We start from the raw sequence: 25,327 nt of genomic DNA on the forward strand, positions 1-25,327 counted from the left end.
ATTGCTCCAAGGACTGAATAGCTCGTTCTGCGGCCCTATTAGACTGCAGGTGATACACAGAGGAGAAAATAAGCTGAATTCCCAACTGTGCACAAAAGGCTCACCAGAACCAGGACACAAACTGACTACCCCTGTCTGAGACAATCACCTTGGGTAGCCCATGTAAGCGACAGATCTCCCGAGCAAAAATGGAAGCCAATTCCTTAGACATAGGCAACTTCTTAAGTGGAATACAATGACACATCTTTGAGAACCGGTCAACCACCATAAGGATAACTGTGTTGCCCTGGGAGTTGGATAACTCCACAATGAAATCCATAGACAGGTGGGTCCAGGGCCTCTCTCCATTGGGTATGGGTTGTAGGAGGCCCACTTGAAGATGTCATGGAGTCTTACTTAAGGATGAGCCGAACACCCCCCTGTTCGGTTCGCACCAGAACCTGCAAACAGACCTAAACTTCGTGTGAACTTTAGAACCCTATTAAAGTCTATGGGACTCGAACCTTCACAATTTAAAGTGCTAATTTTAAAGGCTAATATGCAAGTTACTGTCCTAAAAAGTGTCTAGGGACCTGGATCCTGCCCCAGGGGACATGGATCAATGCAAAAAAAAGTTTTAAAAACGGCCATTTTTTCAGGAGCAGTGATTTTAATAATGATTAAAGTGAATCAATAAAAGTGTAATATTCCTTTAAATTTTGTACCTGGGGGGTGTCTATAGTATGCCTGTGAAGGGGCGCATGTTTCCCGTGCTTAGAACTGTCCCTGCACAAAGTGTCATTTTGCAAGGAAAAAAATACTTTTAAAATCACTTTCCATTGTCGGCTCTCGTAATACAGAGAACACTCAATGAGTGTTCTCTGTATTAGCTGACAATTCATTCATTGATAAAAAAAAAAAAAAAAAATTTAAAAAAAGTGTGGGGGTTGCCCTAAATTCAATTATGAGGCCCTTCAGGTCTGGTATGGATATTAAGGGGAACCCCGCATCAAATAAAAAAAAATTTGACGTGGGGTCCCCCTAAAAATCCATACCAGACCCTTTATCCGAGCACGCAACCTGGCAGGCCGCAGGAAAAGAGGGGGGACGAGAGAGCGCCCCCCCTCCTGAACCGTGAGGCCACATGCCCTCAACATTGGGAGGATGCTTTGGGGGTCTGTGACCCCTCAAAGCACCATGTCCCCATGTTGATGTGGAGAAGGGCCTCATCCCCACAACCCTGAGTGGTGGTTGTGGGGGTCTGCGGGCGTGGGGCTTATCAGAATCTGGAAGCCCCCTTTAACAAGGGGACCCCGGAAACGGAAACCTGCGTTACATCAGAGGGGGTGGGGTCACCCATACGTCATTAGGGAATCCCTGGCTCCCCTTACCAGTGTCAGAGGGTATTTTGGAATAATAGCAATCTGCAGGAAATATTACCAATAGGAAAAAATAAGGTTAGGGAAAAACAGGGATTAAAAAGACTGCAGCAACTATATATATATGGGAAATACACTGAAAAAATTTGATGTATTGAAATGAGAATTTAATATACCACAAAATACATACTTTACCTATCTTCAGGTGAGTCAGGCTTTGAAAGTTCAATTTAGAAACCAACCCCTGTATTGCAAAGAAGTCCCTCTTTTGCAACGTATAACTCGGGCTAGTGTCCTTAAAGGATTAATTTCAGAAATATATGGACAAATAAGTAAACAGGTTAATGGCAAGGGGAAATTAGATTCAGTAAAATTAAAATGGGAACATGATATAGGAATAATAACACAAGAACAGTGGAGGAGGATACTGGAGGCATCTTCCTTGGTATCCGTTGCTCCGTCACAAAAAATTTCACAGCTAATGCTGCTAAACAGGGCATATTATACTCCTAAATGGCTATTTAAGTTTGGTAAGAGAGAGGATGACTGCTGCCTGAGATGTAGGGGTTCGGGGACCTACTACATATGATGTGGAAATGCCCCAAACTATTTTGCTATTGGGATGGAGTGATTAACATTCTGCAGGAAACGTTTGATGTTAGGTTAAAAAAAGAAGCAATGGTCTGTCTATTGGGATACAGGCAGGAGTTAGGGGAAAATAGGAGTAAAACGGTAGCCATCTGGAGAAGTTTATTCCAAGCTAGGAAATTGATAACAATAAGATGGCAATCGAAGGTGGCCCCTACTGTCAAAAATTAGATTGCTGTTATGAATGAAACCCTCTCCAAAGAGAGAGTGGCTTATGTAAGGAGATGTAACCTCAAAGAGTTTATTAGAATGTGGGAGCCTTGGTCAAGGGGAAAGCATGGTGGTATATTGAGTAATTAAAATATTTAGGGATAGCCGGTGGGAGGGGGAGGGGGGATTTAAGAAGTAAGTCGGGCTAACAAACCTATTGCCGGAAGTCAAAAGAGGGTGGAAGGGATTACCCTCCTTCTTGCTCTCTTTTCGTTCAAAGACGGGGTGGGTTATAATGCCCTGGGAAGACTATCAGTGGCTAGTACGAAGGCTCCATTAAGCCGCTCTCTTGTTGGTTTGGAGAGGGAAAGTAGACGCTGGTTCCCATCTCGTTCATCTCATTCTTTTCCTCTCTCCCCGGGTGTGCTATATAGGATACTTTGTATTTTGTAAAAAGATTTTGTTATCTAATGGGTTTGTATGTTACTATGGCAAATTTATAAAAAAAAAAAAAAAAGTGTGAGAGCACCGAAAAGCTGAAAATTGGTCTGGTTAGGAAGGGGGTTTAAGTGCCCAGTGGTCAAGTGGTTAAACTCAAATCATGGTTCGTGAAAACCGTTGCTCCCTTGAGGCGGTCAAATAACTCTTAATAATTCTTAATTGTGAAACGATTGAGATCCCTATAATCAATACAAGGTCTCAGTTAACCACTCTTATTCTTCACAAGGAAGAAACCATCACCAGCAGGAGACAAGAATTTATGGTTGAAACCTTGAGAAAATGCGTCTGCAACATACTCCTCCATGGCCTTATCCTCCAAGACCGACAAATGGTAAACTCAGCCACGAGGGGGTATGGCACCAGGTTGAAGGCCAATTGCGCAATCATATGGCCGGTGTGTGGAGGCAAACTACCGGATTGACTTTTGTCAAAGACATCGCTAAAATCGCGGTATTCCCCCGGCAGGGAGGAGAGTGAAGAAGTGCACAGAACCTTGGCTACCTTCTGTAAGCATGTCTCACTGCATTGTGGTGACCAGGAGAGAACCTCAGCATGGAGCCAATCAAAAGAGGGGTTGTGCCTCGATAAACAATAACCTGCAGAAACATAGGTGAGAAAATAACTTGGAATTGGTTTATATCATGGTGAAGAGCCCCTACCGCCATGGACAATGAAACCGTGTCATGAGTCACATAGGCAGGCTGTAAAGGTCTCCCGTCAAGAGCCTCAATGGTAAGTGAAGTGTCACACAGCTGCAGCGGAATCAAGTGCTTCGATACAAAAGCAGCATCAATGAACAGGCCCTGTAGCCTCAGATTTGATTAGAGCCTGTATCTAAACGGAAAACTCAGCCCAAGAAAGGGTGACCAAAACCAGGGGCTTAGCCTTCTGGATAACTGGGGACAAAACAATGCCACCCAAGGTCTGTCCGTGACAGGACCTCAAGGTTTGGGGCGTTCATTGGACGGGTAAGACAAGACTTCAAAAAGTGACCTGCCTGGCCACAATAAAGGCACATTTTCTCCCTCCTCCTAAAGGTTCTCTCATCCGCAGAGAGACACGTTAAACACAAGTGCATGGGTTCACCTTCACTAACCGACTCAGTACCAGGAGGCATGAGAGGTGAGGGAGGCATGGGTCATGACTGCAAAGCTCGGAGACAAACGTACAGGAGGCTTCCGCAAGCACTCTTTAAAAAAGAGTCTTTCTCTGAGTCTGGAATCAATGAGGATGGCAAATGTGATCAAATTCTCCAGCTCAGTGGGTATATCTCGGGCTGCTATCTCATCCTTGATGGTATCCGAGAGACCATAAGAAAAAGCAGCCATGAGGGCCTCATTGTTCCACGCAACCTCTGCTGCCAGAGTACGGAACTCAATGGCATAGTCGGCAACAGTTCTTGTACTCTGTTTGATGGACATAAGGCACTTGGCAGCAGAAGCGGAGCATGCGGGAATGTCAAATACCTTTTTAAACAAAGCCACAAACTCAGGGTGGCTCAAGACAACATTTTTTGGCGTCTCCCATAGAGGGTTTGCCCAGGCCAAGGCTCTCAGAAATCAAAGATATCACAAAACCTACTTTGCTTTTGTCCGTGGGAAACACCTGGAGCAGCATCTCAAAGTATAACCCTCCACATTGGACTCAATCACCCCCAAATTGCTGGGGAAGCAGAGCAGAACCAGACATACCTCTTATAGAGGTAATACTTGAGGCGGGTGCCTGTACAGAGACTGGACCATAGGTTGTACCGGGGCGGCCATAGTGGGAGATTCCAGGTGAGCCGTGTGACTCCATGGCGAACTGATCCATACGGTGATCCAGTTCATTCAATCTGGAAAAAATATTACCGACAAATGGATTGACTGCATCTTCTGAATTCATGGCCTTCGCCTACTGTCAGAAACCATGAAATCTGACAGAGACAGAAGTACAGTTAAATCACACTTGTTTAATAATAAAAGGTAAAATGAACAAACGTAGTCAAAACATAGTCAAAGTTCAGTAACCGGAACAGATAGTCAGCCAAGCCAGGGATCAACGTAGTGAAACAGCGAGCAGGATCTAGCAACCAACAAACCCCAATAAAAAGTAAAGACGATATAAAGAAAACTTAGCAGAATCCAATAAAACTAATGGTACTCTAGAAATATAAACTTAGCCTACCTTAAGATTTAGCTTCAGTGAGAAACTCAGTATTCACTTTAATTCACACTTTTTTTTTAGGTCTGAGGAGTAATTGGTCACCCCCATATGGCTGATGACGGAGTCCACTATAAGGCATACCATTTGGTACTGCAGTCTGATTTGCTCAACTAGTTTCAGGGCCTGGCTATCTGCTGTGATTTCTGACTACTGTAAGTAATGGGTAGGGCAGTGTCCAGGGGTTAATTGTATAGGCAGGGCATTGTCCTGAGGTCAGTAATAGGTAGGGCAGTGTCCAAGGGGTTAATAGTAGGTAGGGCAGTGTCCAGAGGTCAGTAGCATATAGGGCAGTGTGCAGAGGTCAGTAGTATGTTGGGCAGTGTATAGAGTTCAGTAATAGGTAGGGCATTGTCCGGAGGTCAGTAGCAGGTAGGGCGGTGTACAGAGGTCAGTAGGATGTAGGGCAGTGTACAGGGGTCAGTAGGATGCAGGGCAGTGAACAGGGGTCAGTAGTAGGTAAGGCAGTGTACTGAGGTCAGCAGTATGTAGAGCAGTGTACAGAGGTCAGTAGGATTTAGAGCACACTGCAAAGGTCAGTAGGATGTAGGGCAGTGTGCAGAGGTCAGTAGGATTTAGGGCAGTGTGCATAGGTCAGTAGGATGAAGAGAAGTATACAGAGGTCAGCAGTATGAAAAGCATAGGGATCAACAGGTCAGAGAAAAGGGGGTTAGGAGGTCATGGGGGTTTAGGAGGGCCGAGTACTGATTCAGCAGGGCATGGGACTAGGGGGAGGCAGGAAGGTATGGTATTGGGGGGTCAGAAGAGTGTGGTATTGGGGGGTTAGGAGGGCACAGCACTGGGAGGGATTAGGAGAGCTGGGGTTTCAGGAGGGCATGGTATTAGGGGTTCAGAAGAGTATGGTATTGGGGACCAGGAGGATGCAGAAGTTGTTACCAGATGCAGAGTAGTGCAGGGAAGCAGCAGTTCTGGCACTAATCCTCACCAGCCCTCCACTCTCGTCCATTCCACAAGCACCCTGGATAGATAGGAGAGGAAGTTGGGCAGTGCGGAACAGCTCACTATACACTGGGCTCAGGAAAGAGCTTGGGCACATTCATACAAGAGCCAAACCTGCTTGTGCTATTTCATAGGCTTTCCCAGCCCCCCCCCCCCAATCATATGCAGGGGGCGCCTCGCAGGCAAGGATTGGTCGATCGTGCGCCTGCTCTGCTCTGTAGAATGTGCTGGGTTGATAAGGCAGGGATGTCTTTGCAAGCTACCTGTCACCTGCCAGCGGGCGAAAGGTAGCTCACAATCGACAGGTTGCCAACCCAAGAACAGTTAGCGGATCATCAGCTGAAGAGGTCTGATGCAGTGGAACTGCTACCCTTGCACTTAGGATCCAACATGTTGCACTGTTTAACCGAGACAACTTAAATAGTAGCATAAAAAAAAACATGTGGGTGCTCACAAATGAGCTGATTACAGCAGGAGAGGTTCAAATAGAGGTTAAAGGTCACTTTAGCAGCAGGAAAGACTAACCAAGGTACAACTGTGTGTCTCTTGCAAACAGGAAAAATAGCAGGAAGGTGTTAACTCTCGCTGAAATGTGGTAGCAGAATGTGAAATTCATATCTATGTCACTGCGGCTAGGCACACAGCACTTAATTCTTTAGCATGTTAATCCTTTCCATGTTACTCCCCAATGGAAAAAGGGGTTAATATTGGCACTCAGTAGTTTCAATAAATCTAGTAGCTCCCACTGCTCAGACTGCATTGTGTACTTATTTAAAGAGGAAGTAAACCATTTCAAACCACTTTGACCTACAGGTAAGCATAGATTAAGGCTTACCTGTAGGTCCAAGCAATATCTCCTAAACCTATATGGTTTAGGAGATATTTGCCCGAAAATGGGCACCGCTGTCTACGGCGCATGCGCCGTAGACAGCGGCGCGCAGGCGCACTAAATGCGGCAAGTCCAAGAATGGATTTGCCTAATTTGTCGACTCCCGTGCGCATGCGCGGGAGTGACGTCATCGCGGCTTCGCCGAATGGCAGCGGCGGAGCTGCGAGACGCGACTCCCGTGCGCATGCGCGGGAGTGACGTCATCGCAGCTTCGCCGCTGTGATTCGTCGGAGCTGCGAGACGCCACCAGCAAGATGGATGCGGCGGACTACAAGGGACAGCGGCGACTTCGCTGGCTCCTGTGTCAGGTAAGTGACACATAATGAGCTACTATGCGATGCATAGTAGTCCATTATGCTTTACCTTTGCAGGGAAAAAAAGAGGAAGTAAACCCATCAGGAGTCTTTAGAGACTTTGTCGCAGCAGAGGCTGTGCCATGGGTTTGGACTTGGAAAGTGGCTAAATAACATGGTACACACAGAGGTCTGGAAAGCACCAAATAAAGAGCCTAGTGCCCAAAGGTCACATTCCCTGCAATTTTTGGTCCAGTGGGGTCCAGGCATGGTCTCTACAGACGATATATAAAAAAAAAGTAATAAAGAGTAAAAAAAAAAGAAAAAAACAAAAAAAGAAAAAGGTTAAACTTTCTCAATAAGGAAAAAACATCCATCATCCTACGACATTAGCAAAAAACTGAAGCATGTTGGAAGTGGGTGGGATAAACCTTACTTGCCAACATTTTATTTTTCATTTACCAATGCCCAATTCCTCCTGCAGGTGGTAGTATCACCCAATTGTTTCAGAATGACTGAATCCTGTGTCCCTTAATAAACAGGGGAAAATGTAATTTTCAATTGAAACAATTCACAAACTGGGTCAAAGTGCTATTTTTGTTACGTTTAAGTCAACTGACACCATAGTTAGCATCTCATCTATACAGTCAAATTAATATGTAACAAATTCAAACTGGAGAGAATGAATCAGAAAAGGAACAGACAGATAAAACACCCATACCTGCAAGGAATATGATGCACACATATATAGTTGCTATTCACTGAAGTCATTGAAGGACAAACTGCATGCAGGTTTTTCATCTTTATTCTGGGTACCTTCTGGTGACACGATCTGAGGTGATAGTGTGAAGTTCCGAGACTGCCGGCTTGACTTTGCTAGTTTCTTCAGTTCACTAGCAATTGAAATGCCTTTTTTCTTGTCATCTCGTGCTGCCTGCAAAGAAACATCTTTATGTTGGACTCAAACAAAAAGTTTCAAATATTTTGAATATGTCGATTCTTCTTATTTGGGGTTGTCCAAAATTAAAAATGCCAAAGACAAAATAATGTAACAATACCGTGAAGTAATCATGTTATTTTGGTCTTCCAGGGACACAAGTTCACAATTCTAACCTTCACAGAGTTATATTTGACACAGTAATACTATCTTCAAATAACACACACAAGGTTGTGACAAGACAAAGCAGGTGCCTGGCAGGTTGCATGTGAAATGTACTAGACTGCAGAGCAGACATTTAATCCTGTAAAAGATGACCTACCGGAAATGATACAGACATCCTCTGTGAAATGTAAGTAGGTGTTAAAATTCCAGTAAGCTTCAGTTAAAGCCTCTGGAGAGGATGTCTCTTGTACGCATACTTCCACAAAGTGTCATGCACAATCTCTGCAGCTCATTACTATACCTGAACCTGCTCCTTTAGTTTCAGAATGAATTTCCCAGCTCCCTTCCATTTGCTTTGTGCCTGGTAAACACACTCTTGGTCAGAGAGGACCCTCTGAGCTGTTTTGGGAGTTGATGACTTTTTGTTGGAGGTTTCTTTTGTCACTTCCTCAAGCAGTACATAGTCACTTGGGTTTGGATTGTTCAGAATGCTGTATGAGTATTTGGCTTTGCTGAGGGCCTAGGGTACAGAAACAGACAACAAATTCATATTTTTACATAGGTACATATTTAGGATGAAACATGACACGTCCATTGGGCTTAAAGTACAACTAAAGGCAAAAGTTTTTTTTTTTCTTTTAGTTTTGGATAAAGTGGTGAGGTTTTTTAATCCTGTCTGTGTCTCGGTTAGGTTGATTCACCTATTTGTCATGATTACTGTTACCACCGAAAGTGAGAAAACCCCCCAAAAACTAAATTTTGGGTTGCCCCCAGCACAGTAATATAGGGAAAATCATCCTACAGAGACACAAGTTCTGGTGGCAACTAGGCATTCCCAGACTTTGGAGGGATTTCCTCTTACTTCCTGAGACAGGAAGTGAAAGCAAATGATAAAACTTGCATCCACAGAAGCCCACATCTACAGCTTTTCCACAGGAAAGTAAGAACCCCTACAATTACAGGAAGAGGCAAAAAGGAGTGTGGAAATCTTTCAGTTTCTAATCCCCATTTAATCTAACCCATCATCAACACCCCTCACCCCCTTTGTTTTTTCCCCTTCCTGTGATGGGACCTAGTGATATCATCACAATTCCCTGCTTGGTATTTGAAGCAGAGTATACTTTTTTGTAGGTGGCAGTGATCCCAATCTCTGGGGGAGAGATAAAGGGATGTTATTACATGCTGATCACTTTTTATCCTTTGTAAGTATATCTGATCGCTTTCATTCTGAATTGTTTAAATGGAGAGCATTATATATTATTTTATTGCTATGAGGTACATGGCTGCATTTATTGTAAATATCTATGGAAGCTATGGGAGGCGATGAAGTAAAATGTGAATTGAGAGGATTACCCTACATATACTGCCTGTTTAGACACAGCCACACATGCAATTTTTACGGTGGTGCTTTGGAAGAGGTATCCTTAAGAATTATTTGAAGTAGAAAAGGTTTCACCATGTCTACAGTGCACTAAAGACACTATTCACAGACTTGATATTATTTTTGCATATACATTTTTGATCTGCTCTTCTAATAGGATGTTTTGGTGAACTTTTTTGTTTTAAAACTTGTTTTTGGGTTCATTTACACAGTTAGATACATATTATTGTCTGGAAGTATATTTAATTGTAGCGCTACACATTTATAAATTCATATTTAGAGGTATGAGCCGGCTTCGCTTTAGACACACTTAAATCATTTTTTTCTTTGATGCGCTGACACATTTTCAATATATACTAGTTCTGGGTAACTCCCTCTTCTTAGTAATGTTTATGCTGTTCCCTTAATCATACTATTGGAAAATAAATTACTGTTAGAATTTGCTTCACTTTGTTGCCATGGCATTTTTTTTTACCAACTTATGTGTATCTAGACATTTTATACATCTAATTGTCCAAGGTATGAATATTTTATATGTGAGGTATCAATAAAACATTTAGGCTGGGTTCACACTGCCATTCAGAGCGGCTCACAGCAGAGGTTCGGTGTGCTCCTGCTCAACGTTTCAGGTCCGATTTCAGTCCGAATTTTTGGGTGAATTCGGACCTGAAACGGACCAGAAGACACACAGGACACTCCTGTGCAATTCACTCTGGAGCTGTGTGAATCGGCTCCATTGATAGCCGGTCACAATCTCCTGACATGCAAATTTCCTGGCATTCAATTCGCAATACTGTAGTGTGAACCCAGCCTTATGGGGAAACAATCCTATAATTTACGTCTCTTACTGTTAAGAAATTGTTTCCTATGCAGAGGTTAAACTTTTTTGCCTCTAGGTGCAAAAAATGCCTCGTCAATTTAAATTGCCGTAAAGTGAACCATTTGCACCAATTGTATTAAACAGACCATCTACTGTATGTATTTATCAACTTGATTATATCCCCCTATAAACAATTCTTTTCAAGGAAGAATAAGGTTATCTTTCCCAAAAGATGAGGTTCTCTGTGTATCTAATTAGTTTAGTTGACCTTCTCTGCATTCTCTATAGTTCCATATAATTCCTTTTGTTAACTGGTGCCCAAACAATTTTCTTCATTCTTAGCTTGCTCAATGTACATTATATGCATTATACTGTATGTACAGTATATGCTATATCTAACATATCTGTTTCCTGAAATGTGCAATGCAGTAACACCTGTAATCATGTTTTTATACTGAAAAGCACAAAAATACTTGTGTGTTTGGTGAGAAGATGTCCCAGGGAGACATCTACCACACAATCTATGAAAGGTGCTGGCAAATCACTGCATTCAGTAATCTGGCCATGCTCTCACAGTAACCGTGGATATCTGAACTGAACCTTTGCCTATATTGATTCAAAGCAATGCTCCTGGTTTACATACAGTGTGCAGGTACAGTAAACTGCACTGCAGTGCTGCTATGCGCATAATCTTTAACTCTTTCTGGGAGAGAAAAAGGGGTTATTTACGGAAGTCAAATACACTTTGCACTACAAGTACAGTTGCTGTAGATGTGAGGGGGACATGCAAGGAAAAAAAAACAAAAAAAAAAAAACTGCATTTTAGCTTGCACATGATTGGATGATAAAATCAGCCGACCGTCCTCTCATTTTAGATCTTTCCCTGAGATCTACAGTGACTGCACTTCCAAGTGCACTTTCAGTGCAAAGTGAATTTGCTTTTCGTAAATAGCCCCCAAAGGTTAATAAATTACGTATACAGAAGGATTCTTTATGTTAATAAACTGCTGGCAGATGTTGAATATAATTATATTAAAGCTGGGTGTGTAGAGCACAGAAACTGCAGGACACATTAAAATTACCTGCTGAATAACATCCTGTGCTGTACTGAATCGTAAAGCTCTTATAACAGTGCGTGGCTGTTCAGGGGAGACATCATGTACCTGGACAAAAAAACTCTCATCATCAGAACTGACAGACAGCTCCTTCTCTTCCTTTTCCTCCACAGTCACATTTCTTTCATTCAGATTCTAAAGTAAGAGTACAAGAACATAATAAAGTATCAACAGTACTGTCAGCTGCCATAAGAAAAAAACACCATACATAAAAACAAAAATGTGAATTATGTGCACTCTTTAGCAGTGGCTGTGTGCATATATCCAATCTCTAAACACAACTGACTGGGTCAGGGGAAGATCATTTGGAGTCTATGAGACATTTAGATCTTGTTTATTAAAAATCATATATGTACTACTAAGACACAAGCTTCAATTACAATATCAAAAACAACCAAATTAAAAAATATTAAAAATATAATACTTGGTGCTTTATAGAATACACAGACCATTCACATCTCCCCGTCTCAAAGGCATTCATAGTTTAAAGTTTCCATCACAGTCATACAGTGGCAGACTCTAAAGCAGGCCATAGATTTTTGCCCAATTCCCCCATCAACACTGTTTTCTCCTACTGGGGGGGGGGGGGGGGGGTGCAGAAGACAAAAATCTGCAGAAAATCTAATTCAAGCTACAATTCGGACAACAAATTGCACCTAAATCGGTGTACAGGAACGCACCAGCCATGAACCCACAGCCGCACATTTGTGTGAGCCCGGCCTCAATCCATCTATGGCCGGCTTAAGTCAACCTTCAGCCCGGGGTAAACTTACACAAAAACAGGAAGAACATCATCACTTCAAGTATATAACATCCCAGGTGAATACTAAACCCAAAACCCCAATGCTACATCATCTGCTAAGCATCCAAGGTGTTATTAAGCAAATTGGAATTTGTTTCACACTACGAGGGCTATTTACTAAAGGAGAATACACTTTGCATTACAGTTGCAAAGTGCACTTGAAATTGCACTGAAAGTGCACTTGGAAGTGCAATCGCTGTAGATCCAAGGGGGACATGCATGGAAAATAAAAAACAGCATTTTAGCTTGCTCACGATTGGATAATAAAATCAGCAGAGCATCCTCTCATTTCAGATCTATCCCTCAGATTTACAGTGACAGCACTTCCAAGTGGATTTTCAGTGCAATTTCAAGTGCACTTTGCACTTGTAGTGCAAAGTGGATTTGCCTTTTGTAAATAACGCTCTACACGTCTAAAGAGGACATCAGAAAAAATTATCATGGTAGGAATCCATGATAGAATCTGATCAGTGGCTGGTGGAAGTATAGTAAATTAAAAATTCTTCCCAGTTTAATAGAATACATACATTTGTTCAGAAAATAGATATACCTTTTACATTATCTACTTCTATCTACTTGCTTAACAAAATTACATTGAACATTTCAGCTCTTTAAACTGGCGTCACCATATAATTTCCTATGTGTATCTATGGAAATTTAGAATAGAATTTTTGCTTTGGAAAAAACTAAGAATCATGTAGCTTATTAAAAAATTCAGGTGGAAGAGAAGAGTGTTTGTCGGCAAGAGCAAACAATCAAACATCTGCTTTAATTTTTCTAATCTTGCCTTTATTTCATTATAAACACTGTTCAATAGGCTAAATTCACACTTTAAATACACACAATGCAACTGTCAAAAGATCTATAATTCCATTTAGCGATCAAGGAACCAGCCAGACAGCACATCCAGGCCATTATTCTCCTTACAAATGCATATGCTGGTATTATACAATATAGCCTGGTAGAGGAGTAACCTCAGTCTGTGACTAATTAATTTGGGAGCTGCAGCACACAGTTATTGTTGTGCCCACCCCTCCTGCAAGCATGTTAACATATTGAACACCACTGTGCAAAGCAATAGGACCCTGTGTGATTGTCTGCTGCTGACAATTATCACCTAATGGCACCTGCCATTAGGGGAATTACAAATTTCAACAAGATTCAAGAGTTGTATTAATTGTATGGGAAATTACATTTTTAATTTTGTGCTCAATAAATGCATAACCAGTTAACAGTAAATGTCTTCAAACATGCTTGGGACAAACATAGATCTATACTCAGAGAAAAATGTCAACGAAAAAAAAAAGCAGGCAGACTTGGACTACTCATTCATTTCTTTGCTGTCACTTTTCTATGTTTCTATAACTGAATTATATAATGTTTTTCATATCTGCCAAAAAAAGATTGCTTTAGAAAACAAAGTTATTGTTTCTTTTATGAAACGAGGCATACTTCTTCCTGAGTTTTAAGAATGATCCTCCCGACATAGCCTTCTTCTGGGAACCAACTGTTTAGAATTTGCAAGATGTCTTCTTCTGGGCCAATCGCTCTTTGGAATGGAGGTTTTTTACACTCATTTTTGTCCTTTGATATAAAACATTTTTCTTCCATCAAGAAATAGTCAGTGCTTGCTTCATGTCTTTTTATGGATGACAAAATCTGCAGGGAAAAAATAAAAGCAAAGCAAATTTAGTAAGCTCATACTTTCTAGCAGGGTTGTATAAAAAAATAATAATGCAGACTGGGCTCCCCAAAAGGTTGCATGAGAGGACCACGCAGCCATAACAGTTTTGAAGAATAGGGACATATAACATCAGTGAATTTCTTTCCATAAACCCAGAAGTGCACCTTCATAGCCTTTAACTTAACCCCTTAGCGCCGGCTCCCACAGGCCCTTTAAGGGGTTTGGCATTCTGGGAGGGGGCCTTGTGACCATGTGACTGCTGTGATTGGCTGCCACGGCAGTCACGTGATCAGAAATGATTTCTCTCCAATTACTTTTCTGAACTCTAATACAAGCTTTATAATTCAGCATTTTGAACAGATGTAAAGCGAGGGCTGCAGGTAGACGGATTCGGTTCATCTCTGTGGTATCACCTGAGGCCGGTCACTACACTGGGTATATGTCACATTTCTACAAAGTTCTGGAATTTCAAAGGACCCACTATCTTAACGCAAGAATAGCAGAAACCATTTAGCAGATAACTAATAAACAGGCATTTGCCAGAGCTGTAAATATCTAATAGAGGCCTGGCATTTAAAACTGCACTCTGTCAAGGTTTGCTTATCATCTCAGTGTGCTTACAATAAACACCTGAAGATTATCAATTTCATTTTAGGGAATTGGGATTGACCAATCGTGAAACTGTAACAAAATCCTACAGTTCTGTATGGTTTGCAAGGAATTAAACCCATTAGGAGTACACCGCATACAATAAAATGTCTTACCCAAGCCTAAGTGATAGCACGAAAGCAAGCAGATATCCTCTCAGAAAACCCCCCATCATAAATAGTTTAGCTGGAGTAGTTAGGAAATCCACACTGCTGTCTATCTTTTCTGGAAGAATGAAACCTCAGTGTATTATATAAATCCCAAGATAATAGCCAGAATAAAAACATATTTACGCTATCTCACAAGAGTAAGTACACCCCTCACATTTTTGTAAATATTTTAGTATATCTTTTCACGTGACAACACTGAAGAAATTACACTTTGCTACAATGAAAAGTAGTGAGTGTACAGCTTGTATAATAGTGTAAATTTGCTGTCCCCTCAAAATAACTCAACAAACAGCCATGTCTAAACTGCTGTAAAAAAAAAGTGAGTACACCCCTAAGTGAAAATGTCAAAATTGGGCCCAATTAGCCATTTTCCCTCCCCGATGTCATGTAACTCATTAGTGTTACATGGTCTCAAGTGTGAATGGGAAGCAGGTGTGTTAAATTTGGTGTTATCGCTCTCACTCTCTCATACTGGTCACTGGAAGTTCAACAGGGCAAAGAACTCTCTAAGGATCTGAAAAAAAAAGAATTGTTGCTTTACATAAAGATGGCCTAGGCCAGGGCTTGACAAACCCCAGGCGCCAGGTCGCCAATGCGACCAAAAATCGCAACCTGGCACCTAAGCTGCCACCAGCCCACTCACTATTGATGGCCCAGATATGCAGCGCATGAACACTGACTGCCGTCGTCCTCCCTCCTCCACACTCAGTGGTGCCGCACTAAGTGTGTGAAACTGACAAGCAATGGAGAGAGGAGGATCTGTCAGATTTGAGCTTGATGTCGGGGTGGGCGGGACCCAGCAGCTAGCAAACACCGGCCAATGGGATCTGGGCGGGCAGCTACGTGTATGTGGCCCCGCCCTTTTTCTTAAGCAGCCCAATCGTTGGCTGGGGTTTGATAGCTGCTGAGTCCCACCCACCTGGCCGGGCCCCCTGCCACCACCAATCAGTGCCACCTACCAGTGCCACCTGCCAGTGACAATCAGTGCCACCTGCCACTACCAATCAGTGCCACCTACCAGTGCCAACCAGTGCCACCTGCCACTGCCAATCAGTGCCACCTGCCAGTGCCGAGTGTCACCGTCAATCAGTGCCACCTGCCAGTGCCAAGTGCCACCTGCCACCGCCAATCAGTGCCAACCAGTGCCACCTGCCACTGCCAATCAGTGCCACCTGCCACCACCAATCAGTGCCACCTGCCAGTGCCAACCAGTGCCACCTGCCAGTGCCACCATCAGTCAGTACCACCTGCCAGTGCTGAGTGTCACCGTCAATCAGTGCCACCTGCCAGTGCCATGTGTCACCTGCCACCACCAATCAGTGCCAGTGCCAACCAGTGCCCCCTGCCACCGCTAATCAGTGCCACCTGCCACTACCAATCAGTGCCACCTGCCACCACCTACCAGTGCCACCTGCCACCACCAATCAGTGCCACCTGCCACCACCAATCAGTGCCACCACCAGTGCCACCTACCAGTGCCAACCATTGCCACCTGCCAGTGCCAACCAGTGCCACCTGCCAGTGCCAGTGTCACCTACCGGTGCCACCGTCAGTCAGTGCCACCTGCCAGTGCCGAGTGTCACCGTCAATCAGTGCCACCTGTCAGTGCCATGTGCCATCTGCCACCACCAATCAGTGCCAGAGCCAACCAGTGCCACCTGCCTCCGCTAATCAGTGCCACCTGCCACTACCAATCAGTACCACCTGCCACCACCTACCATTACCACCTGCCACCACCAATCAGTGCCACCTGTCACCACCTACCATTACCACCTGCCACCACCAATCAGTGCCACCTGCCACCACCAATCAGTGCCATCTGCCAGTGCCACCGCCAATCAGTGCCAACTAGTGCCACCGCCAACCAGTGCCATCTGCCAGTGACAACTAGTGCCACCGCCAACCAGGGCCACCTGCCACTTCCAAACCAGTGCCACCCGCCAATCAGTGCCACGTGCCAGTGCCAATAGTGCCACCTGCCAGTGCCAATAGTGCCACCTGCCAATGCCAACCAGTGTCACCTGCAAGTGCCATCTGACAGTTCCAAGTGCCTGCCAGTGGCAACCAGTGCCACCTGCCAGTGGCAGCCAGTGCCACCTGCCACCGCCAATCAGTGCCACCTGCCAGTGCCAACCAGGGCCAGTCGGTGCCACTACCAATCAGTGCAACGTGCCACCTGCCAGTGCCACCACCAATCAGTGCCACCGCCAATCAGTGCCAACTAGTGTCACCGCCAACCAGTGTCCCCTGCCAACACCAACCAGTGTCACCGCCAATCAGTGCCATCTGCCAGTGACAACTAGTGCCACCGCCAACTAGGGCCACCTGCCATCACCAACCAGGGCCACCTGCCACTTCCAAACCAGTGCCACCTGCCAATCAGTGCCACATGCCTCCGCCAGTGCCACCTGCCAGTTCCAAACCAGTGCCACCTGCCAGTTCCAAACCAGTGTCACATGCCAGTTCCAACCAGTGTCACATGCCAGTTCCAACCAGTGTCACCTGCCAGTGCCATTTGACAGTTCCACGTGCCTGCCAGTGGCAACAAGTGCCACCTGCCAGTGCCAGCCAGTGCCACCTGCCAGTGACAGCCAGTGCCACATGCCAGTGACAGCCAGTTCCATCTGTTGCCAGCCTTACTCTTTCTGGTCAGCCTATAACCCTGATGTAAAAGCGTTTCATTGGAGTTATTGACTGGGTGCTCCATTGTGAGTTAGGGATAGGGGGTGAAAATGAGTGGCCTGACAATCCATACCACTCAAAAAAAAAAATAATAAAAAAAAAAACTGGCTCCTAACTTTTTTAACTGGCTCCTAAATTCAAAGCAAATTTTTCAACCCCTGGCCTAGGCTATAAGAAGATTGCCAAGACCCTGAAACTGAGCTGCAGCATGGTGGCCAGGACCATACAGTTTAACAGGACAGGTTCCACTCAGAACAGGCCTCGCCATGGTCGACCAAAGAAGTTGAGTGCACATGCTCAGCGTCATATCCAGAGGTTGTCTTTGGGAAATAGACATATGAGTGCTGCCAGCATTACTACAGAGGTTGAAGGGGTGGGGGGTCACCCTGTCAGTTCTAACACCATACGTTACACACTACATCAAATTGGTCTACATGTCTGTTGTCCCAGAAGGAAGCCTCTTCTAAAGATGATGCACAAGAAAGCCAGCAAACAGTTTGCTAAAGAAGCAGACTAAGGACATGGATTACTGGAACCATGTCCTGTGGTCTGATGAGACCAAGATAAACTTATTTGATTCAGATGGTGTCAAGCGTCTGTGGCAGCAACCAGGTGAGGAGTACAAAGACAAGTGTGTCCTGCCTACCTTCAAGCATTGTGGTGGGAGTGTCAGAGTCTGGGGCTGCATGAGTGCTGCCGGGACTTGGGAGCTACAGTACAGTTCATTGAGGGAACCATGAATGCCAACATGTACTGTGACATACTGAAGCAGAGCATGATCCCCTCCCTTCAGAGACTGCGCCACAGGGCAGTATTCCAACATGATAACGACCCCAAACACACCTCCAAGATGACCACTGCCTTGCTAAAGAAGCTGAGTGTAAAGTTTAGGGACTGGCCAAGCATGTCTCCAGACCTAAACCTTATTGAGCATCTATGGGGCATACTCAAACAGAAGGTGGAGGAGCACAATATCTCTAACATCCACCAGCTCCATGATGTCGTCATGGAGGAGTGGAAGAGGACTCCAGTGGCAACCTGTGAAGCTCTGTGAACTCCATGCCCAAGAGGGTTAAGGCAGTGCTGGAAAATAATAATGCCCACACAAAATATTGACACTTTGAGCTCAATCTGGACATTTTCACTTAGGGGTGTACTCACTTTTGTTGCCAGCGGTTTAAACATTAATGGCTGTGTGCTGAGTTATTTGAGGGGACAGCAAATTTACACTGTTATACAAGCTCACTCACTTTTGTGAGATACTGCATATACAGTGCCTTGCGAAAGTATTCGGCCCCACTTTTCAACCCTTTGCCACATTTCAGGCTTCAAACATAAAGATATAAAATTTAAATTTTTTGTGAAGAATCACCAACAAGTGGGACACAATTGTGAAGTGGAACGAAATCTATTGGATATTTTAAACTTTTTTAGCAAATAAAAAACTGAAAAGTGGTGCGTGCAAAATTATTCGGCCCCTTTACTTTCAGTGCAGCAAACTCACTTCAGAAGTTCAGCGAGGATCTCTGAATGATCCAATGTTGTCCTAAATGACTGATGGTGATAAATAGAATCCACCTGTGTGTAATCAAGTCTCTGTATAAATGCACCTGCTCTGCGATAGTCTCAGGGTTCTGTTGAAAGCGCAGAGAGCATCATGAAGACCAAGGAACACACCAGGCAGGTCCGTAATACTGTTGTGGAGAAGTTTAAAGCCGGATTTGGATACAAAAAGATTTCCCAAGCTTTAAACATCCCAAGGAGCACTGTGCAAGTGATCATTTTGAAATGGAAGGAGTATCAGACCACTGCAAATCTACCAAGACCTGGCTGTCCCTCTAAACTTTCAGCTCAGACAAGGAGAAGACTGATCAGAGATGCAGCCAAGAGGCCCATGATCACTCTGCATGAACTGCAGAGAACTACAGCTGAGGTGGGAGAGTCTGTCCATAGGACAACAATCAGTCGTACACTGCACAAATCTGGCCTTTATGGAAGAGTGGCAAGAAGAAACCCATTTCTCAAAGATATCCATAAAAAGTCTTGTCTAAAGTTTGCCACAAGCCACCTGGGAGACACACCAAACATGTGGAAGAAGGTGCTCTGGTCAGATGAAACCAAAATCGAACTTTTTGCCCACAATGCAAAACGATATGTTTGGCGTAAAAGCAACACAGCTCATCACCCTCAACACACTATCCCCACTGTCAAACATGGTGGTGGCAGCATCATGGTTTGGGCCTGCTTTTCTTCAGCAGGGACAGGGAAGATGGTTAAAATTGAGGGGAAGATGGATGCAGCCAAATACAGGACCATTCTGGATGAAAACCTGTTGGAGTCTGCAAAAGACCTGCAACTGGGACGGAGATTTATCTTCCAACAAGACAATGATCCCAAACATACAGCAAAATCTACAAAGGAATGGTTCACAAATAAACGTATCCAGGTGTTAGAATGGCCAAATCAAAGTCCAGACCTGAATCCAATCGAAAATCTGTGGAAAGAGCTGAAAACTGCTGTTCACAAACGCTCTCCATCCAACCTCACTGAGCTCGAGCTGTTTTGCAAGGAAGAATGGGCAAGAATTTAAGTCTCTCGATGTGCAAAACTGATAGAGACATACTCCAAGCGACTTGCAGCTGTAATCGTAAGCAAAAGGTGGCTCTACAAAGTATTAACGCAAGGGGGCTGAATAATATTGCACGCCCCACTTTTAATTTTTTTATTAGTTAAAAAAGTTTCAAAAATCCAAAAGATTTCATTCCACTTAACTGTAACCATTTTACCTCCTGACGAAAAGTAAACGTGATCTTTTATTTATTTATTATTTTTGCTTTTCGTCAGGAGGTAAAATGGTTACATCCATCAGTAGACATCTTGACTTATACCATAAATTTGACACTTCAGTCACTGCACTAGATGTAGTTCCTCCCAACCCACGTGGCGGTGATTGGGACAAATTAATCTTAAGAAAAGAAACTTTATGGATCGAGAGATTAAATGCCACATTTCCTCCGGGGATTAATGAATCCCACTCTTACAAACCCTTTTTATAATATCTTATATACCGTGCCCTGTATTTCTTTCCTCTAGCTTTAAAAACTGCACTTTGGTAGAAATATTAGCATAAACTATGCTGAATTAATTTGGTATCTATCTCACTCTTTTTCTGCCTCTTGATATCCACTAGATTATCATTCTCCTCCGTACCTTTTTATTTACTGATGTATTGTACATTTTTTCTTTGTATTATATTTGTGTCAAATACACTAATTTCTTTTATTTTTATTTCTATTTATTGTGCTGTTTTTTTGTGGGGGGTGTTGCGGGCGGCCGCGCTGTGCCGGTCTCGGGTGCTGTGCGGCCGGTAAGCGTCACAGCTTTGTTTCTGCTGACGCTCACGGATCTCCTGTGCGGCCGATGTTTTTTCCTCCTTACCGGCCTCTGAGATCCTGCTCCCTTGCTGCCCTATATCTCTCCACATCCCCAGCGCCTAGCTGTTTGGCGCAGACGTACTGGGGAATGAGGGCATGGACGTGGCACACGTCGGAGCACTCGGCCAGCCTACCCTACGTCATCATTGGCTGTCTGTCCATTGGACGTCGGGGGCAGGGCACACACTTTTAAGGAGACGCTGCATAAGCGTCTCCTTATGACGAGATACCCATCGTCCTGTCCCTCTGGATCACTGGACATTGATATTCGGCATTTGGCTTATATACAGGTAACTTATTCACCGCGGTCTAGCGCTTTGGAGTATATCATTCTCACCTATTACCATCCTCCCCCTGCTTATCTTTATTGATTCCGTTCCATATTATCCTATACTTTTTAGACACCTAGCCCTATGTGGTCTGGATTGCTGGATGTGTTGTCAGCTGGTTGTTTAGATCTGCTGCGGCGATGCGATAGCTGCCCTCTCCTCATTTTCTACATTGTATTGTTCCGGAATCTATGGAATGGATTACTAGACTTTGGTGAGCTTTTTTGAACGCCCCCTTCTTTTTCTTTTTCACCATCTTATCATTACACATATGCATAAATATATACCACATCTGGCACTAAACAGTATATTGACAAACCGTTTTTCTCTCCCCCCATATATCTTCCTTCCTTAGTCGCTGACCGTTAGAATTTTCATCTGCTCTGCGACCTATACGCCTTATCTCTGGCCACCAATCCTTCTTCCAGAGGGTAATTTTAATTCATAGGTATATTGATATCTATTTATCTCTATTTTTATTTTATATATTTTTTTTTTTCTCAAAAGGTGGTATTATATTGTTGTGTGCCCCCACAGTGCCCGTTTATGACTGTCCATGCGCTGCATGCCCTTCCCGCCCCCCACGGAACAGCACTTTGCATTATTTATTTGTTTGTTACGACATTAAACATGTTTGTTGTTTTTCATTTGTGATTTTTGTCCCTTTTTTTTTTGCTTTTAAGAACCTCACTGCGCCCCAGAAGAAGCATCGACTGGACGCGATACAAGGATGGGACCCATATCAGCATATCATTATTAATGAATATATATCTACACTCTAGTCCTTAATGGCTTATTGCTGGTTTGTATATTGAACTATACTATTGTATGAGATTTAGTATAATAGTTGTTGCTGATTAAGGTCTCCATATATACGTATGTATCGTCTATTCCTGGTTTTTAATTGTATTTTTGTATATTTTTGGAATAATAAAATTGTTTAACCACCTCAATACAGCGCAGTTACACCCCCTTCCTGACCAGACCAATTTTCAGCTTTCAGCACTCTCACAGTTTGAATGACAAGTACTCAGTCATCCAAACTGTATCCATATGAAACTTGCGTCCTTTTTTCCACACAAATAGAGCTTTCTTTTAGTGGTATTTAATCACTAGTGGGCTGTGACAGGTACTCGGGTACCCTGATGGACTGTGACAGGTACTTGGTACTCTAATGGACTGTGACAGGTACTCGGTAATCTAATGGACTGTGACAGGTACTCGGGTACCCTGATGGACTGTGACAGTTACTCGGGTACTCAGATGGGCTGTGACAGATACTTGGGTACCCTGATGGACTGTGACAGATACTCGGGTACCCTGATGGACTGTGACAGGTACTCGGTACTCTAATGGACTGTGACAGGTACTCGGTACTCTAATGGACCGTGACAGGTACTCTGGTACCCTGATGGACCGTGATAGGTACTCGGGTACCCTGATGGACCGTGACAGGTACTCGGGTACCCTGATGGACCGTGACAGGTACTCGGGTACCCTGATGGACCGTGTCAGGTACTCGGGTACCCTGATGGACCGTGACAGGTACTCGGGTACCCTGATGGACCGTGACAGGTACTCGGGTACCCTGATGGTCCGTGACAGGTACTCGGGTACCCTGATGGGTCGTGACAGGTACTCGGGTACCCTGATGGGCCGTGACAGGTACTCGGGTACCCTGATGGACCGTGACAGGTACTCGGGTACTCTGATGTGCCGTGACAGGTACTCGGGTACTCTGATGTGCCGTGACAGGTACTCGGGTACTCTGATGGGCTGGGACAGGTACTCGGGTACCCTGATGGGCCGTGACAGGTACTCGGATGTGCCGTGACAGGTACTCGGGTGCTCTGATGGGCTGTGACAGGTACTCGGGTACTCTGATGGGCTGGGACAGTTACTCGGGTACTCTGATGGGCTGGGACAGGTACTCGGGTACTCTGATGGGCTGGGACAGGTACTCAAATACTCTGATGGACTGTTGACAGGTACTCTGATGGACTGTGATTGACAGGTACTATGAGGGGTGGTGACAGGTCCTCTTTATTGGGGGGGGCAGGCAGGCAATCAGCGAGATGTTACCGCAATCTCCTCCTCACGCACGATCGGTGTGTGAGAAGGAGAACAACCCGGTAACATCTCGTTACCGCGGTTTGTTTACATTTTAGTGATCGGCTGTGAAAGGATCACAGCCGATCACGTGGGTAAACAGCCGGCCAATGGCTGTTTACCAGCGTCTGTGACGAGCAGTGTTCCCGGGGGAAAACGCTGCCACCGACGTGCACGCGCAGCGCGCTCACGATCGCGCGCATGTGCCGTGCACAGTCGGGGTGTGACCATCTGTGATCGGCCGTGACTTCATCACGGCCGATCACGTGGTAAACAGCCATAACCAATGGCTGTTCACCCCCTTCGGTGGCGAGCAGTGTCTCCGTGACACGCCGCCACCGAAGAAACAGGGATGCGCGCGCACGATTGCGCGCATTCCCTGTTTAAACGGGGCCTCCCGCCACAATAGGTGCGCCGCTTGGCCGTCATTTGACGGCCGGCGGTCAGCATCTAGTTAATGAAAAGATTAATTGCCTTGTACCGGTGCCTGTAAAGTCCATAAGTCCCTCGACATTTTTTTGTTTTTTGTATACATCCACTATGGACGATGGAACCCCTCATCTAGGACTACATTGGGATATCTACTGTTACCACTAAGTGATGATATCCCGTATTGATTTGTTTGCCTTGACAAATTTGTTAATTTGGATGTTTGAATTAACGAAAACCGTTTAACAAATTTTTCCAAAAATTCGTAAATTCAAAATTTCGTAAATTAGAAAAATCCGAAAATAGAATGAAAACTTGAAAATTCTAAAGAAAATCCAAAAATAAAAATCCGAAAATTTGAAAACCCGAAAATTTGAAATAATAACTAATAATAATAACTATTACTAACTATTAAATAAAAGGTATTGGTATTTTGTTTCAAATTTGTCTGTTAGTGAACGTAACAAATATAAATTTATCGAAAGATACAAATCATCCAAAATAATGAATGCCACATCAAAATGAATGCAATGCAAGGTATTAATAAAAAAAAATAATAATAAAAAAGTTTTTATTATTATTATTTATTATTACTAATTTGTAACGTTCCATTCATTTAGATGCAGCATTCCTTATTTCGGATAAATCCTATTCATTACGTTCAAAAACGGCCACATTTGAAAGGAAATTTTCAAATTTCCGAATTTTCTAATACCGCATTTAAATGAGTGGAACAAAACACATAATTTTTTTTTTCTAAGTTACGAATGTATTCGATATAACGGCTTTCGATCATAATGAATGACCCGAAAAATGAAATAAGAAAACGAATGAAACGAAAACGTAAACAAACACATTTTCTGGCAGTGCACATGTCTAGCTGTTAGTTACTAGAAATAGAACTATAATAGGTTGCAAAGACCGCTGGTAAATTCTGGTCCTGAATTGCAAGGGGAGCATTGCTGTGTGGACCTTCGGCAGAGCAATGTTCGGCTGGGTTTTTGCCTTGGCTCCCACTGTGACAGACTCACCCGAGACAGAGGCTTTTTGAGGGGACTGAATGCTGGCCTCTAGCTTAACGGTTATGGGCCCTGGCATTTTTGGGGGAATGGTGCTCTTTGTGAGCTGTATGCCTAGGGACCCTTGAGGTGGTGTTACTTTAGATTCAAGTCCTTGTTCCCCAAGACACACAGACTCTGGGAACCCTGTATATGCCATATTAGAAAAAGTGACTGAAAAAATATATCTTGGACTACTTAAAATGGGACAGTAATATTTATCCACAATATCTCCCAGGATATATGTAAAGAGTGATCTTGGTTTGTTTGATTCTGAACTCAACATGTTAGTTGAGAGAGCTGATCACATTAGCCTCTAGAACTGTGTAGGAGCCGGACAGTCTACTACTACTATAGTTTGTTGCCTACTAGCCTGAGGAGGGGGGGGGGGGGGAATCACTGTTTGTCTTGTTAATTGTAATTAGCCCCTGCTATTGTGAGAAGGTGTTCTGTGTTTATACTAATGTGTGAAGCTCAGTGACAACAAGTCTGACCTGTAGTGAAATCCTGATTAATCATAACAATACTCAGGAGGGCACAGAGTCACATTGGCTGCTTTAAGG

The 25,327-nt window shown here is 43.9% G+C and overlaps 1 protein-coding gene across 9 annotated transcripts in view; it reads right to left on the bottom strand.

Moving 5' to 3' along the window:
• PLCE1 (phospholipase C epsilon 1) overlaps positions 1–25,327 on the bottom strand; it is a 783,803-nt gene that overhangs the window by 44,840 nt on the left and 713,636 nt on the right. For 6 of the 9 annotated variants that reach the window (XM_077454232.1, XM_077454230.1, XM_077454231.1 and 3 more), the window contains 4 exons: positions 13,674–13,880; positions 11,387–11,554; positions 8,405–8,623; positions 7,818–7,935 (listed from right to left, as the gene is read on the bottom strand). In XM_077454232.1, the coding sequence (XP_077310358.1) occupies positions 7,818–7,935; positions 8,405–8,623; positions 11,387–11,554; positions 13,674–13,880 (712 nt within the window). Of the gene's footprint in view, positions 1–7,722; positions 7,936–8,404; positions 8,624–11,386; positions 11,555–13,673; positions 13,881–25,327 lie in introns of all 9 variants that reach the window. The other 3 variants (XM_077454238.1, XM_077454236.1, XM_077454235.1) reach the window with 2 other exon arrangements.

The sequence above is a fragment of the Lithobates pipiens genome, unplaced genomic scaffold, assembly GCF_037356315.1.
Source record: "Lithobates pipiens isolate NorthernLeopardFrog02 unplaced genomic scaffold, aLitPip1_a1.2 Scaffold_25, whole genome shotgun sequence".
Classification (NCBI taxonomy): Eukaryota; Metazoa; Chordata; class Amphibia; order Anura; family Ranidae; genus Lithobates; species Lithobates pipiens.